Raw genomic sequence first — 15443 nt, forward strand, 5'->3', positions numbered from 1 at the left:
TTTCAGATAGATACAGACAGACAGGTAGACAGATAATCTTTTCTTCTCAACTGAGAAGATGTGCACTATTGGCAACCCGGTTTTTATCTAAGATGATGAAAGACAGATGACTTTGCATGCACTCACTTGCCACCTTATGTGACAGGTTCTATCACCAGCTGCTTCTTACAGTGAGAGACTGAGAAACAGAAAGGTCAATGTAGCCAAGTTCAGAAAAAAAATGATAATGGTGCCAGAATAATGCACAGGCAAAAAGAAAAAAAAACAAAAAGCCTCTTCTCCAAACTCACAGTTCACAGAAGTATCCAAAATGAGTTAAATGTGCACCTGGGTAACATGAACAACAAACTCATCTGTACCATGAAATGGCTGTTTTTAACGTTCTTTTAGCCAGCTCAACCAAGTTCTGACAATTTAACACCCAGTGAGTACAGGTGTCCATAAAGCTCACTTCCATATGACCAGATAAGCTTCCCCTCCCTGATTGTGGCAGTAAATATGCAGTAAGAACCTATCTGTGCCACGTTTCCCTGCAAACGATCACAAGAACAATCCCTGATAATTTATTGCATAGTTAACAGGGCACATTCGACTTATTTTCTGAGCCTTTTGTTCCAGAAATGTTACTCAAAAGTAAGAACCAGCATATAACTCAGAATACCTTTATTTATGAGTGATTCTTGCAAGGTGAGATTGCCATGGAAAAATACAGTAGCTGCTCATTACTAAGTCAGAGCTGCTTTAAGAAGAAGCTTGTGCAGGCCTCTGACCTGCTGAGTGCTATAGTGCTGACAGTTACCACCCCCACCATACCCCCCTCCACCAATTATCAAGTCCCAGTGGCAGAGAACAATGAACTTTATCACTTTGCCTTGCATCTTAAAAAAAAAAAAAAAAAAAAAAAAAACCAGTTGCAAGAGCAGAACTTTAGAAAAGGAAGAATAAGATTTGATAGAAATTAGCAGCCAGAGTCATACTATAATGAGAGGTTGACAAATTAACATCTGCACTCTATAGAAAATGCAGAAAATTCTCTTGCCTCAAGGATCTAGGATGAGCCAATGAGAAAGCATGTGTGAATACACCAAAAAAAGATAAAAGGGCTGACTACCTGAGGGTACTGACAGGGACTTCTTTCAGTTCAGTCAGACACAAGGCCATCTATGCTAGTCTGCAGATTTTAAAGCAAGGAGACAAATAATTTCTAATAATCTGTCTCAGGTCATCTTCATTGCACCTCTCTCCCAGGTCTTCCTTCCACTCAAATACTTCCTTCCTTGCTTGACAGGAAGTCACACACTCACACACACACACACTTTGGAGCAAGCAGGGAAGACAAAGAAAGAAGGGAAAACATTTTTTTTTTAATATGCTATGGGAATTTTTTTGGCGGGGAGTGGTGCAGAAAATAAACTGGCAAGAACAATTGTTCTCCTTGGGTAATTCCTTCACAGCTAATTCTTGCTTCAGCCACATGACTAATTCCACCAATGAGATGCTAGGAAGCCATATGCAAATAGTACAAAGTAGTACATGCATTGGGGTTTATCCTCACCTGCAGTTCTTAAGACCCTGAAACCAACTGGTGAAGACCTAGGCTGATGGTGGGCATGAAACACAAGCCCCAATCACAACCACCTGACATGGAGCCAAGCACAAGCATGTCTGCAAGGCCATCACTACCACTCATTTCCAGGGTAGGACAGAAGGCAGCAGAAATCTATCACGCAAGACTTGACCACAATGTCATGAGAAATAATGACCATCATTTTAAACCATTTGTTATACAGAAAAAGACCTCAAACTTGTCCTAGAACCGCTCTGAAACAGGAGAATACAGCTCAGTTCAACAACTGTTCAGTAAACTCTTCCTATAGAAAAAGAACTATTAAGATGTTACCAGAAGCTGGGCGCTGGTGGCTCATGCCTCTAATCCTAGCTACTCAGGAGACTGAGATCTGAGGATCTCAGTTCAAAGCCAGCCCAGGCAGGTAAGTCCACGTGAGACTCTTCTCTCCAATTAACTACCAGAAAACTAGAAGTGGCACTGTGGCTCAAGTGGTAGAGTGCTAGCCTTGAACTGAAGAGCTGAGGGACAGCGACCAGCCCAGAGTTAAGCCCCATGACCAACCAAAAAAAAAAAAAGAAATGTTATGAGATACAACAGGAGACAAAACATAGCCTCTGACCTCATGAAGTTTCCAGTCTAATGGAGAATTACAAGCATTTGATGACCTATGATGTAATATGAAGGATCAAATATCATTCCTTCCCATCTCCAGGAATATCTGTCACCCACATGCATTTATGAATTTACTCACTCAATTTTCTAGTAACAGTCGCCTAAGGCAGTGAACATACAAACTGTCTTCCAGGAGTTTATATCCTAGTAGATAAAAATTTACATAATCTTGTCTAAATTCCAGGGGGTAATAAACTGGTGTGTGTGTGTGTGTGTGTGTGTGTGTGTGTGTGTGTGTGTGTGTGTGCGCGCGCGCGCGCGCGCGCGTGTGTGTGTGTGCGCATAAAAGAGAGAAAAGATTTATTTAATATAAGTTGTCTTTGAAGTAAATTTATTTAATAGAATACTAACTGAAAAGACAGACTTACTAGTTTTACAAAATCTGTGGTCTCAAACATCAAAGCATGGGAGCAGGGCTGTACTGTTTTATCAACAAAGGTACTTAGGCCTCTTCTCAAAGAAATCAGAGGATAAGACAATACAAGACAGTGGGAATTTTACAAAACAACATCCAATTATGTGAAAAAAAAGTCTTTGAACATTACAGTGTAATCTCTATGAAGGCTGGGCCTCTGGGTTGCATTCACTAGACATCCCCAGTGTCTAGAGATGTGTGTAACATGTAAGATGTTCTTAATAAGCCTGTGTTCAGTGAAGGAAAGTGAGAGAGGGCAAAGGATGAACAAATGGGAGAACAGTAAGGGATAAACTGAGGCAAGCTTGGAAGCCATTACAGAGAGAATATTTTCATAATACTAGCAATTTCTCTTTTTCTTTTGCTTATTCTCTTTGGCAGCACTGGGCTTTCAACTTAGGACTTCACACCTGCTAGGCAGCTACTCTGCTACTTGGGTCATGTTGTGTTTGCTATGGTTATTTTTGAGATAGAAGCTTGATTTTTGCCAGGTCAGCCCTGAACTATGATCCTCCTGTTCTCAGTCTCCTGAGTAGTTCAGATTAGTTGTGAGCCACCACGGCCTTGCTGTGCTAGAAATTTCTTTAGCAACACTGGCAGCCACTAGTTTATGGAATGCAGCATGCCAAAAGAATGCTCAGCACCTTTAAATAATTCTTTATCAAAAAAAAAAACAAACTTAAAAGATCTGAAAAATAAATAAAGTCACGAAATTCAGAGCAGAAGAAAACTACTGGGATTCCAAAAGCATGCACTGTATGTGGCCAGCACTACTAAACAGGGGCTGAGTTCTCCCGACTCTTTTTACAATGAGACCCGTAGTGGGAAGATGGCTAAATTTTCCACTGTGGCCAATCTGCTCAGCCAAACACATGAAAAGTCAATATATCAACTTGTGGGCTGGGAAGGTGGCTCAGTGGTAGAGTGATCGCCTTGCATGCATGAGGCGCTGGGTTTGATTCCTCAGCACCACATAAGCAGAAAAAGCCAGAAGAGGTGCTGTGTCTCAAGTGGTAGAGCGCTAGCCTTGAGCTGAAGAGCTGAGGGATAGCGACCAGGCCCAGAGTTCAGATCCCATGACCAACAAAAAAAAAAAAATCAATCTTGTAATCAATAAGCTCAACAGCAATATGGTCCTGTGCTACATAGTGATGCTTGAGCAATGCCAGACTTTACATGAGAGTGAGCCCAGTGATCTTACGGCATGGCATTGTGAGATCACGGCCATCTTACTTTGTACAATAATGTTAACGCAATGATGAAATTACCTAATGACATAGGTCCCTATGTCATTATATATATGGGTCCCTATCTTATGTGACACATGATCACAACCAACCATAAACAATGTGTATGACTATCTGAGGTCAGGCATTTGAACCATCAAACATGCAGTTTTTTTTATAAGGAAGATCAAAATCCATGGCTACAAAAGAGAAGTTTTATTCTAAAAATGGAACATCTGGAAGAAAACTGACATGTATAAGTAAAAGTCTCCCCAGATCTACCCTCAGGTTCAATTCTTGTATCAAGAAGCAACGACATTTAAAGGAGACACTACCAAAATGTCATTTCCTCAGGCTTTGTTTGTAGGCTTTCCAAAACTGGGAGGACATATATGGGTCAGCAGAGATCCAGAGGACCACAGGAAATTTCCTCTGTAGATCTAGCCTCTAGCAGATCTGCTGAGCAGTCCCAGTTATTAGTTCTACTTTCAAACCCATTATACTCCCCAAAATATGTCTTCCCCATGAAATGGAAAACTGCCGAGAGCCAGAGAAAAGTCTTTTATACATTGCCATAATCTTCTAGAGAAAAAAGGTCAGCTGATTGATTCTATCATAAAACAGAAATAAATTGGCTTAAGTATGCCTCTTCATGAAGTTTAAACTCAGAAAATCTTAAGCCAGGAAAGGATTCCAATTTCATTTCATTATATTTTGTGTTAGTTAAACCATTTGAAAAAAGCAAAAGGTCCTCCATCAATGTGGAATCTATCCCTGCCAGGGATGGGTACTACCCTGTGTCTCCTATTGCCCCCAGAGAAGAGCTGAGACACCAACACAATTTAAACTTAAATCATTTGTATTGAGATCTCATCAATGCATAGATTCAAATATACCCCAGACTCTAAATATAGTTCGAGAAGCACGATGTGTTTACTTGGTACAGGATGTACAACTTCATATAGTTAAAAGTTTGGGTAGAAAATATTCAATTCAACTTATTTATATTCATCAACCAGGTCATTTTCCAAGGAACACCCTGTGCAGGTACTTTGTCTGCCTGTGAGCACCTGTGACCTCTGTGACACAGTCGAGAGACCTGGGCAGGGCAAGGAAAACACAAAACTCAGGCAGACGCCGCAGCAGTCAAAGGCTGTGCTTTCAGCAAGGAGGAGACCCTGCTTTTTGGAATGTGAGAAGAACCACCCAAGCTGGAGAGGCTCCTACAGAGCACATCGCAGGGCCGCAAGCACCAGTGCAGCTCTGTGTTGGATAGACGCATAGAGGACACTCTCCCTTCTGCCGTACCATCTGTCACAGGACTGCCAGCTTTATGCGACAGTCCTAAAGGTCTGTGATTTATTCCGAAGCACAAAGCTCAAGGAGTTCTTTGGAAGTCAGATAGCGTGCCTTGAACATTTTTTTTTCTTTAACTGTCTACAAAATGTTGAAACAGGGAAACCAAAAGGTGTGCACAGCAGATAAACTAGAAAGAGGCTTAAATGTGAGATGGGGAGAAGAACAAGCAGGAATGGAAAAAGACCTAGGGGAGTCCTCTTTTAAGGGATGGCTTGACACATTCATCAGCAATAAAACACCTGGGATTCGGAAAAAGCCAGGCTGAAAGGTGCACAGGAGGGGTTCTGAGCAGGCACTTTATGCTCTGTTCCAGCCCTGAACAAACAGCACCATCTTGTGCAGTGCAAAAGGAAAACCACACCACAGGGAAAGAATGTTGGGAAGCTCTTGATGCCACAAATTGTAGAAGCTGAATTCATCACAACATTAACTTTCAGGTCCCAAGACAGGCATCCCAGTTTCAGAGAAACTCAAGCAGGATGGAAATCAAATGGGGACAGCATTATTCTAAGAGGAACCAAAGAGACTGGCACTAAAAGAGAAGAGTCTATCATACCAGATCCCGAGCAGCTGCAATGCAGCCAAGGGAGCAAATGTTAGTTGGGTGTCAGACATGGTCTCACCACCAACAGAAACTACCACAGTATCTTGATGCTAGGGACTTTAGAACAAGGGAACTGATAACTCAGCTGAATGAGGTCACCCACAAATTGCAAACAGGAAGCCAGCATCACCACTAGATATGGCAGCTAGATATTTGATAATAGATCGACATTTTGATGACAGAAATACAGAATTGCTCGAGAGGAGGGGATGTTTCTAGAGGTCAGGGCTGAGGCACCAGGCAGAAGTACCTGTTCACTGACAGGACATAGGGCCAAAGAGAAAAGAGATCCTGGGTGAAGCTTGGTCTAACTGCTTTCTCCTTCCACAGAGTCTTACAAGGAGGCCAGGGAAAGTCAGCTTCCCCCACAACACAAGGCAGAGCAGACAGGAAAGGATGGTTCCATCTCACCTCAGTGTGCCCTGTCTGCCACAGCACTACTTGGAGATGCAAACACATCCCCAGAGACGCAAATTCTTTCTCAGGAAGTCTGGAGTGAGCACTCTAAGAGTCTATACTTCTAACCAACTCTCCGAGGATGCTGAGGCTGCTGGTCGACAAACCACACTTTTGATCATCTAAGGACCTAACTGATCCAAATGAAAGCCAAGTCTATTATCAAAAGAAACTATACTTCTAAGAATTAAAAACTATACAGTCTCACCTGAGACTTTCAAGTAAGATAAATTAAGATAAGAACATGGGTAGGAGCATTACTAGGGCAGAAATGCCGCCTGCCCTCCTGCTAGCCACATCATTCATATGGCTCAAGGCTGCTGTGGGCTCAGATGTGTTATCCCAAAACTCATGTTGAGGTTCTAAGCCCAGTATTTGGAATGTGACATATTTGCAGACAGAGCCTTTGATTCAGTTAAAATATATTAGCTAAGGTGATTAAGTTAAAATAAGGCCCTGACGGTGGGTCCTCATCCAATGGGGCTGTTGTCCTCAAAAAGAGGTGACTGAGACACCCAAAAGGAGCATACACAGGAGGCGGGGCCATGTGAGGACAAAGAGGAGGAGGCCATCTGCAAGCCGAAGAGAGAAGCCTCAGGAGAAAGCAAACCTGCCCACCTCTTGCTCTTGGACTTCAGCCTCCAGAACTGCGAGCAAATAAATTCTGATATGTAAGCCACCCAGTGTGTGGTATTTTGTTATGGCAGCCTTAGCAAATTAATACAAAGGTTTATGGTTTTGCTTCTAAGTTTAACCCCACAAATTTTCACTGCATGCTGCTGTGTGAGAAGCTGTGCTGTAGGAGCTGGCTCACGGAATGACAAATAGATACAGTCCTTGGCCAGCTCCTGTTCTTGCTTTCCTGTGTATAACCATTAGCACAGAGGGAGAAAGACCAAAATTACCTAACTTAGATGATGATGAATGCTGCATCAGATACAAAACCAATGCTAGAAAAGCATAGAGGAAAGAAAACAATATCTATCCTGAGGAGGGGGAGAAGGAACAGGAGCTTCAAGGTAGATTCTGACAGGGGCACAGAAAGGGCAAAGCATTCCTAAAGAAGCGACGCCAGCAATGCCCAAGGGATGTCATGCTACCCAACTCCCTGGGGTACTGAGGAACCGGCAAGCCATCAGGCAGGGTGCGGAGGGGATGCCGGGGGGCTGAGGCAGAGAAAACTATAACAGGACAGATGAGTCTAAATAGGAGACCCACACGTTTCCTGACTAAGCAAGGGAGTGGGAGTGGAGAAAATGAAGATTAATGAAATGAAGATAAAGGGGCCAAAGAAGGAAACAATAAAACTTCCCCTTATTATCTACTAGCCTAAGGCCTGCTTCATGTGTAGCTGACGCATTCTGCAGTCGAGGATTTTCAAAGTAACTGACCTTGTCATCTCTGATCCTGCTAACTTGGATATAAGAAAGAGGACACTATCCTCTATGACTTCAAGGCTAGGTTACCGACAGCTCTGGAGGAGGATCATGACTCATTGAGAGGGAGATCTAAGTTCTAAGATTCACAGAACAAAGCCTAAGGATCCAATTACTGTCACCACACAGCTGTTCTCCGTCAAAAACAGTTGGTGCCATTGGGCACGGGTGGCTCACACCTATAATCCTACCTATTCAGGAAGCTGAAATCCAATCCCAATTCAAAGGTAGCCTGGGCAGAAAAATGATTGTGAATCTCTATCTCTGGCTTAGCAAAATGCTAACCAGAGGCATGGCTCAAATGGTATAGTACCGGCAAGTATGATGAGTAAGTGTGAGACTCTGAGTTCCAGCCACAAGAGGAAAAAAATGGTGCCTTTCCTCAGAACATATACATAGCCGAAAGTCTAAGAATCCCTCGCCCATTATATGACTAGACCTTGAATTGTCCTCATCCAAAAGAATGAAGTTATTTCTTCTCCTAAGCACCTAGGAACTCAGGATGTTGTGATATTATAGGAAATTCAAGAGATTTTTCAAGAATAACTCTTATGTTAAGGGCTCTTGGCTCAACACAGTGACTTTAGACTCCTATCCTCAGCCTATCTCAAGTACCATAACTAAAACCAGAAAGGTAAATATGTAGCACAGAGAATTGCCAAAGTTGGGGTGGGTTTAATGAAGCATTACTGGTACCATCTATCAACAATGGAACATGCAGCAGAGATATAGAGGATAATACAAACCCCAGACATACACCCATAGCACAATAATCAATCTCCTGAAAATGTGCTTATCAAAATATTTGATGGCTGGGAAGGTGGCTCAGTGGTAGAGCACTTGCCTTGCGTGCATGAGGCCCTGGATTTGATTCCTCAGCACCACATAAGCAAAAAGAAAAAAAAAAGAAAAGAAATGTTTCAAAATATTTGAGTAGCCCTTTCCATCACAGCCCCCAGACACCATCTCCTATTAAGAGGTCCAGATATACCTTAAAATACCAAACTTAGACCAAAAAGATGCCGACAGATTTAAAGTACAAATGAAAGCAGAGAAATGTAAGATTGTCTTGTGAGGTCAAGAGAAGGGAAGAATAGGAAACAGTAACTGCCTTTCTCATAAACTTGAACACTTAGCACATGTAGAAAAGTCACAAGAAATAAAAGATCCATGAAAAACTGGACTGGAATTAGGGGAAGATTTAACATCAGGATCCAGAATCACCTTACAGGAAGAAAATACAGGTAAAATTCAGAAGAGTCACTGTTGGGAATTTCTGCAGAGACATTATAATACCCAGCAAAAATTACAATAATGGGCTAAAGATACATATATATATATATATAGTCATATATATATAGTCATATATATATAGTCATATATACAGGTGCTCTCTCTCTCTCTCTCTCTCTCTCTCTCTCTCTCTCTATATATATATATATATATATATATATATATATATATAGTCCAGAAGTGGCACTGTGGCTCAAGTGATAGAGCACTAGCCTTGAGCTGAAATGCTGAGGGACAGCACCCAGGCCCAGAGTTCAGCCAAAAAAAAAAAAAAAATCTCCAAGATCTAGCCATGCTATCTATGTAAGCACATTCTATAAACTATTTTAGAAAATATTTTTACTTAATATATTGTTTTTATATTGACCTTAACAAAAGAAGAAGGCAATAGTAGATGCCTTTAGTCCTAATCGATGTTGAACCAAAAATGGAAAATGCCAACAATGAAAGCTAACACCTTTAATCTTAACAAAATCTGTACAGATTAAACTCCTAGCTTTAACATCTACTTTTCCAAACCAGAACTCCTATATCGAAAGAGTTATTAATCAGAACCATTGATCTTACCTTAGGTAAAGCTTATTATTGCTATGTTTGAGAAGACAAGGGGGAAGTAAAAAGCCAGCACAGTAAAACTCAAACACCTTTTATAGTCCTTACTTTCAAAATATTTTGGGTTTCATTCCACTTATTTGTCCACTCCTTTGTCAATTCTTGAACCTAAAAACAAACATATATGTATATATGGTTATTCTACTTTTCAAAAATTAATATGACTTCTGCAATGTTTCCAAATTCTTATATACTATAGAAAAATATGCTGTAGCCAGTCCCTCCTCCTGCAACCCAGACCGCCCCCAGACCTCCTAACACTATTAATTTATGAAACTGTTTTCCTCAGCACAGTTTTGTTTTGTGTGTCCATTGGATTACAAACTTTATTAAAAAATACAAAACAAAAAAAAGAAAAATATGCTGTAGTTTTCTACTATAAGAACTATCAGCAAAAATCAATTATACATACTGATTTTATCCTACGTTAGGGCAAAGGAAAGAACAGACAGGAATTTGTCCAATCACCTACAATATTGTCTTTTTTTATAGTGTACTTAACTAGAAGCTGCTGCCTTGAACTATTAGCTAAAATTATGAACCTAAGGATGACAATATCCTATTAGATGGGTTAATTTTCCTTGACTCTACTTTAGGTCCTAAGAAATAATCATTTACTTTTCTTTGTAATTAGATGTGCTGATTAAATCACCTTGATGGTGCAGTTCTCTTTTAGGAGATAATTTGCTTTTGTAGCTAATTGATGGGGTTTATAAATCTCACTCTACCTTTTATATATATATGGTGGTTCTTTAATTGACTCTTTTAGTGAAAGCAAAATTTTTTTTGATAAAAATCAGCTTCTTTTTACTGGGCAGTAACTTAGGGAAGAAAATGTCCCTAGCTGTTGAATATAGCATGGTTAAAAACTGCTTGTCCAAGTTAATAGAAATTTTCTGTTGGTTCCAGAAAGCTGTTTTAGATGACTCTGATGATTAGTTCACTGAGAGGCAGAAAGTGATACTTGAATTGAGAAGCAGAGGAAAAAAGAATAAAAAGGTGCCCTGAGGAAAAGAAGCTAGCAGGAGCTCAAAGTTCAAAGTCATGTTCCTAAGGCCTTTCCTCTCTGTGCCTGTCACTGTCCCTCCCCTGCTCTACAGCCAAAACTAGCCAACTTTGAGCTTTCAGGTCTCCCACCCAGGAGCCCCTGAAATAAACCAGGCCACAAAGGTGCATAGATGATGTGCACCATGAGTGGTGGTAACTGGACAGGTCATCGGTCAGCAACCCTGACCAAAGAAGGCATGCTGTTGTCTAGAAATGGAGGGCCTACACCAAAAGAAAACCAGCATGTCTTACCCACCCACATGCTATCATTCAGTGGCCATTTCACTCTTCACTTTATCTCAAATAATACTATAGGGATTCTCAGTTGACTTTTTTTGTAATGTTTGTCCTTCTTTTGCTAGTTCTTAGTGTCAAAAGCTACCATCTTCTTAGTGAAAAAGGAAACAAGAATAGAAATGTCTCCCTGACTTTGCTCTCTGCTGTAAGACTGAATTGATTCATCTGAAGCAAGTCATACCCTGCAGTTCATTGGTACCAACTCCAGACTCTTGATAGCATCAAATGTCAGGAGGGTGGTGGTTTTTTTGTTCTAGAAAAGATTTTAGAGAGTGGATATTATTGTCTTTCCTTCCTACAGAAAGGAAAAAAACTGGCATATGGAATACTAACCAGTGCACAGATCCTTACTAGCAACTTATCTGAGCAAATGATTCAATATTTCACCAACTGAAGAAATACCAACTGTATTTGTTCTCAGTGAAGAAATAGGAGTCAGTAAACAATCTTTTCCAATTTCAAATATTTCAAACTCTATAAAAAATATAAAAATGCCTTGTACTCTTGTATTTAATACAAGTAATCTTAATAAATCACTAATTCTAACAATGTGATCAGATGATGAAATATATAACCAACCAGATGGCAAACAACTTCAAAAAGTTAAAAAGAAAAACAGGCAAATATTTAGAAAATGTTGTGAATAAGACACAGTCATTTCTGTCACAGCATGTTAAATGCACTCAAATTAAAATGTTTATTGAAGTCTATTAACTTGCTAGGTACTTCTAAAAACTATAATTGATAAACAATTTATTGCTATACCTCAGCATTTCATAGCACTTGAAATCAGAACTGAAAGCACTAAAACATAAAATTTCATGAGCAAAATAGATTAAGCAAACTAATGTTTTTTATTAATGCCATTATCGGCATATTCATCAACCTAATTATCTAGAGAAGTGTCAACAAGTTCCTAGCTACAACTTTCACATTGTGTATTACTGAGTATATACTATAACACAATCCAATTTTTTTAATCATGTAGCACCAGGAAGAAAATTGACTCCAAAAAAATATTCCCAATGTCTGTTCCTCCTTTCTTCAAGATTTGTTTCCTTTTATTTTTAAAGAAGTAACATAGAGGGCTAGGAATGTGGCTCAGTGGTAGAGCGCTTGCCTTGCATGCTTGAGGCCCTGGGTTTGATTCCTCAGCACCACATAAGCAAAAAGAAAAAAGCCGGAAGTGGCACTGTGGCTCAAGTGGTAGAGTGCTAGCCTTGAACTGAAGAGCTGAGGGACAGTGCCCAGGCCCAGAGTTCAGGCCCACAACTGGACCAAAAAAAAAAAAAGTAGCATAGAACCAGATCAGCCATAGAACTAGTTTTCAAACACCAGGACACAAGCATCAGTTTTATTCCCTCCACCCTCCACCCCTGCTATAATGTTCTCTCTTCCAGTTAATCTCTGCCCCTCTCCCTATGAAAGAGCCCCCAAACAGTGAAAATAAGTTAGAAATGTCCAAGAGCTAAATGGTGCTCATCCTTGCGCTGGGAAGACCACTGCCATTTAGTAAATGTGAAACATGGCCTCTCTTGGCCCAGGACCTTGTCTCCTCTGAGGGCCAGAGTGGCCCCACTGCTTTGTCAAAAGGACCTACATGTGAATTTTACTGAAGTCAGTTATACATCACATAAATCACCACACTTATTAAATCACAGAAAATGTAACCGTTGTGCATCTTTAAAGATGATCATGGGGTTGGAGGGATACATGGAATGAAAAAAAAAAAAAACTGTCCCCAACAGAAATACTAGAAAGCATGAACTTCAGAAGAACATAATGCACATTATAATGTCAAAAAAAATAAGTCAATCATCACTTACTCTTGCTTCATTCTGATGAAGTTTTTCCTCCATACTTAAAGCTGTGGGAGAGTCTAAGAGGGCAATCTGCAATTCAACACATAAGGATATCAACAATTAATAAAAAGCAATAATATACAGCGAGGATTTTTTTCCATGAACATAATAATTACCAAACGCTTCTACAAACTACTAAATACAATACTAAGTAATATTCACACACAACAACAAAGAGTATGGGTTATCACCAAGTCTCTAATCCATGGGATATATATCATATCTCACACTATCTAAAAATCATGGTTTTCTTGTAAATCTACACTGCAGTACAAATCAAGAGAACAAACAACATAACATTATGATATCTTTAACCAAAACCAAACACAATCTAAAACCCCAAGTCATAAGGACCTGTCTGTTTGAATATGCACAAAGTAGAATATTCAATAGGTCAAGAAGCCTAAATCTTGCTTAACTATGGACTTTGGGGGTTAGCTACATTGAAATTAGGTGAGTGAAACTCATTTATGAACCCTGCTGGGTGCTATTCAATGTATGACACTACAATCTTCTTATCTAGCTCCTTATCTTTACCCTTGGTGTAGTGTGAAGATGGCTGTAAGGATGATATTGGCCAAAATCAGAGTAGAACTGGGAGGGATGAGAAGAAAACGAAACCAGACTGGACTTCAGCTGCACTCTTGACTTGTTCATCCTGATTAGAGTGCTAAGAGCTCAGTGTTCCCTGTTCTACCTCCCTGCCAAAGATGTCACAGGAAAGCAGAAAGGAAGTCTCCCATTGCTTATGCAGTCATTCTTTTCCAATTTGAAGTAAATTTGAAGTTATTTTGGTCTTATACAGCATGTATTCAATGTGTTTTTAAACAAATAATATGATCCACATTGACTTTGTTTTTTTTGTCCTTTCTGTTTTGGTACTGGGGATTGAACCCATGATGTTGTACTTTCTAGGCTAGCACTTTGACACTGAGCTACATCCCGGCCCACACACTGGCTTTTAAATCAACAATTTCTGGGGGAAAATCAGACAAAATAAAACTGCTTCTTTCCGTTTAACAATTCTAACTCCATTAGGTATTATTTCATTATATATGCTTTCCTCTGATTTATTCTATACACTTACAATTTATCCTCTTAATGTAAATGCAGTTTTATTTTTCAAAGCTTTTGCTCTACAGGATTACACTTAAACCAACTGCATACAGTGTACAAGGCTACATCAACAGAATAAACTCCTGGGAGGGGAATCTGTGAGTCATCTATACGTGTGATTCCTTTTTAATTGCAAGTTGTCCTCCCCAGAGATGCAGCATGTTTTTAATTTCTTTTCAAACAAAAGCAGTCAGTTTTCATTGGCTCAGTTAAACATTTAGGCTAACAAGATGACTGTGGGCCCCACTGGGCATCTGTGTGTATGCCACAGAAAGCAGAACTGGTTGGCAGAGAAGCACAGGTGTCCTCCTGATGGCTGAGAGCCTGACAACAAGTCTCCACAGCAATCCTCAGTCCATGCAGGAACAATGGCTCTTGGCCCTCTTGAATAACTGCTCATGCATGAGGAATAATCTCATGAGTATATGGAAAGCCCGTCTCGGTTTAGAAACTAGCCCACAGGACCAGCATCTCCTGTGACAATGCCATAAGCTCATCTGCCATAGGCCTTTAGGAGACGCACCCAGTTACAAGAGTCATTGCCTTCAGCTGCTATTTACAGTTGCATATACTTCATCTTTTCTGGAAGTAAGTTGGTAGGGGTCATTTGTATCATTAGAAATGTTGCTTTGCTCTACAGCTGGCAACTCCATTTATCAGGTTTATTGAAAATGAAGGTTAACCTAAAGTAAAATCTGCCCTTCCTGGGAAGTACAGAAGCTTTGTCAACACATGACTACAAAGTGTCATTGCATACAGCATGGTGTTTCATACAAAATATTCAATGAAACTATTTTGGCCAATTTTACAAAACCTACTGTATGGCTTCTGTTTCTCTACCAAAGCTGAGAAATGTCTACTTCATTCACAGCTTAGTAGTGAACCACTGATGGAATTATACATATAAAAGACTACAGTGACTACCATATCATATTCTATATAGCTACATACATGTCTATATGTCCCTACCTACAGAGTAGGAAAAGCAATACAATATGTGCCAGGGTTTTCTGCTTTTAAAAGTTGAACCCATGACATTTGCAAAAGCAAACACAGGAAATTATTAAAAGAAGGAACTTTTGGAAATAGCTTTATAGCTCAAGTGGAAAAGAGTAGCCTTAAGCACAAAGAGGCTCAGGGACAATGTCCAGGCCCTGAGTTCAAGCCCCACAACTGACAAAAAAAAATAGGAGCTTTTATTTGGCTGTACTTAAATAACCTAGAAATGGAATTTGGACGAGAAATATTCAAGGAACCATAGCAGCATTTGGAATAGAATATCCTAGAGGGTGGGGGCTGAGGGTTTAGCCCAGCGGAAGGGCACCCGCCCAGTGCACGCAAGGCCCTGGGTTCGGTCCTCAGCCCTGGAAAAAAAAAAAGAAAAGAAAAGAATATTCCAGAGGGGGATCAATGTCCTGGGGAAGATTTATTCAGACATTTTTAATGAGCACTTAAATGAAATACCTGCTTATTTTGTT

General features: G+C 40.1%; 1 protein-coding gene across 2 annotated transcripts in view; it reads right to left on the minus strand.

The window, feature by feature from the left end:
- Kif16b (kinesin family member 16B) overlaps positions 1 to 15443 on the minus strand; it is a 264333-nt gene that overhangs the window by 190893 nt on the left and 57997 nt on the right. For both annotated transcript variants that reach the window (XM_042666398.1, XM_042666397.1), the window contains exons 11-12: positions 12814 to 12879; positions 9692 to 9751 (exon numbers count right to left, since the gene is read on the minus strand). In XM_042666398.1, the coding sequence (XP_042522332.1) occupies positions 9692 to 9751; positions 12814 to 12879 (126 nt within the window). The remainder of the gene's footprint in view (positions 1 to 9691; positions 9752 to 12813; positions 12880 to 15443) is intronic.

This window comes from Dipodomys spectabilis, unplaced genomic scaffold (genome assembly GCF_019054845.1).
Source record: "Dipodomys spectabilis isolate Male_0828 unplaced genomic scaffold, ASM1905484v1 ptg000365l, whole genome shotgun sequence".
Lineage (NCBI taxonomy): Eukaryota > Metazoa > Chordata > Mammalia > Rodentia > Heteromyidae > Dipodomys > Dipodomys spectabilis.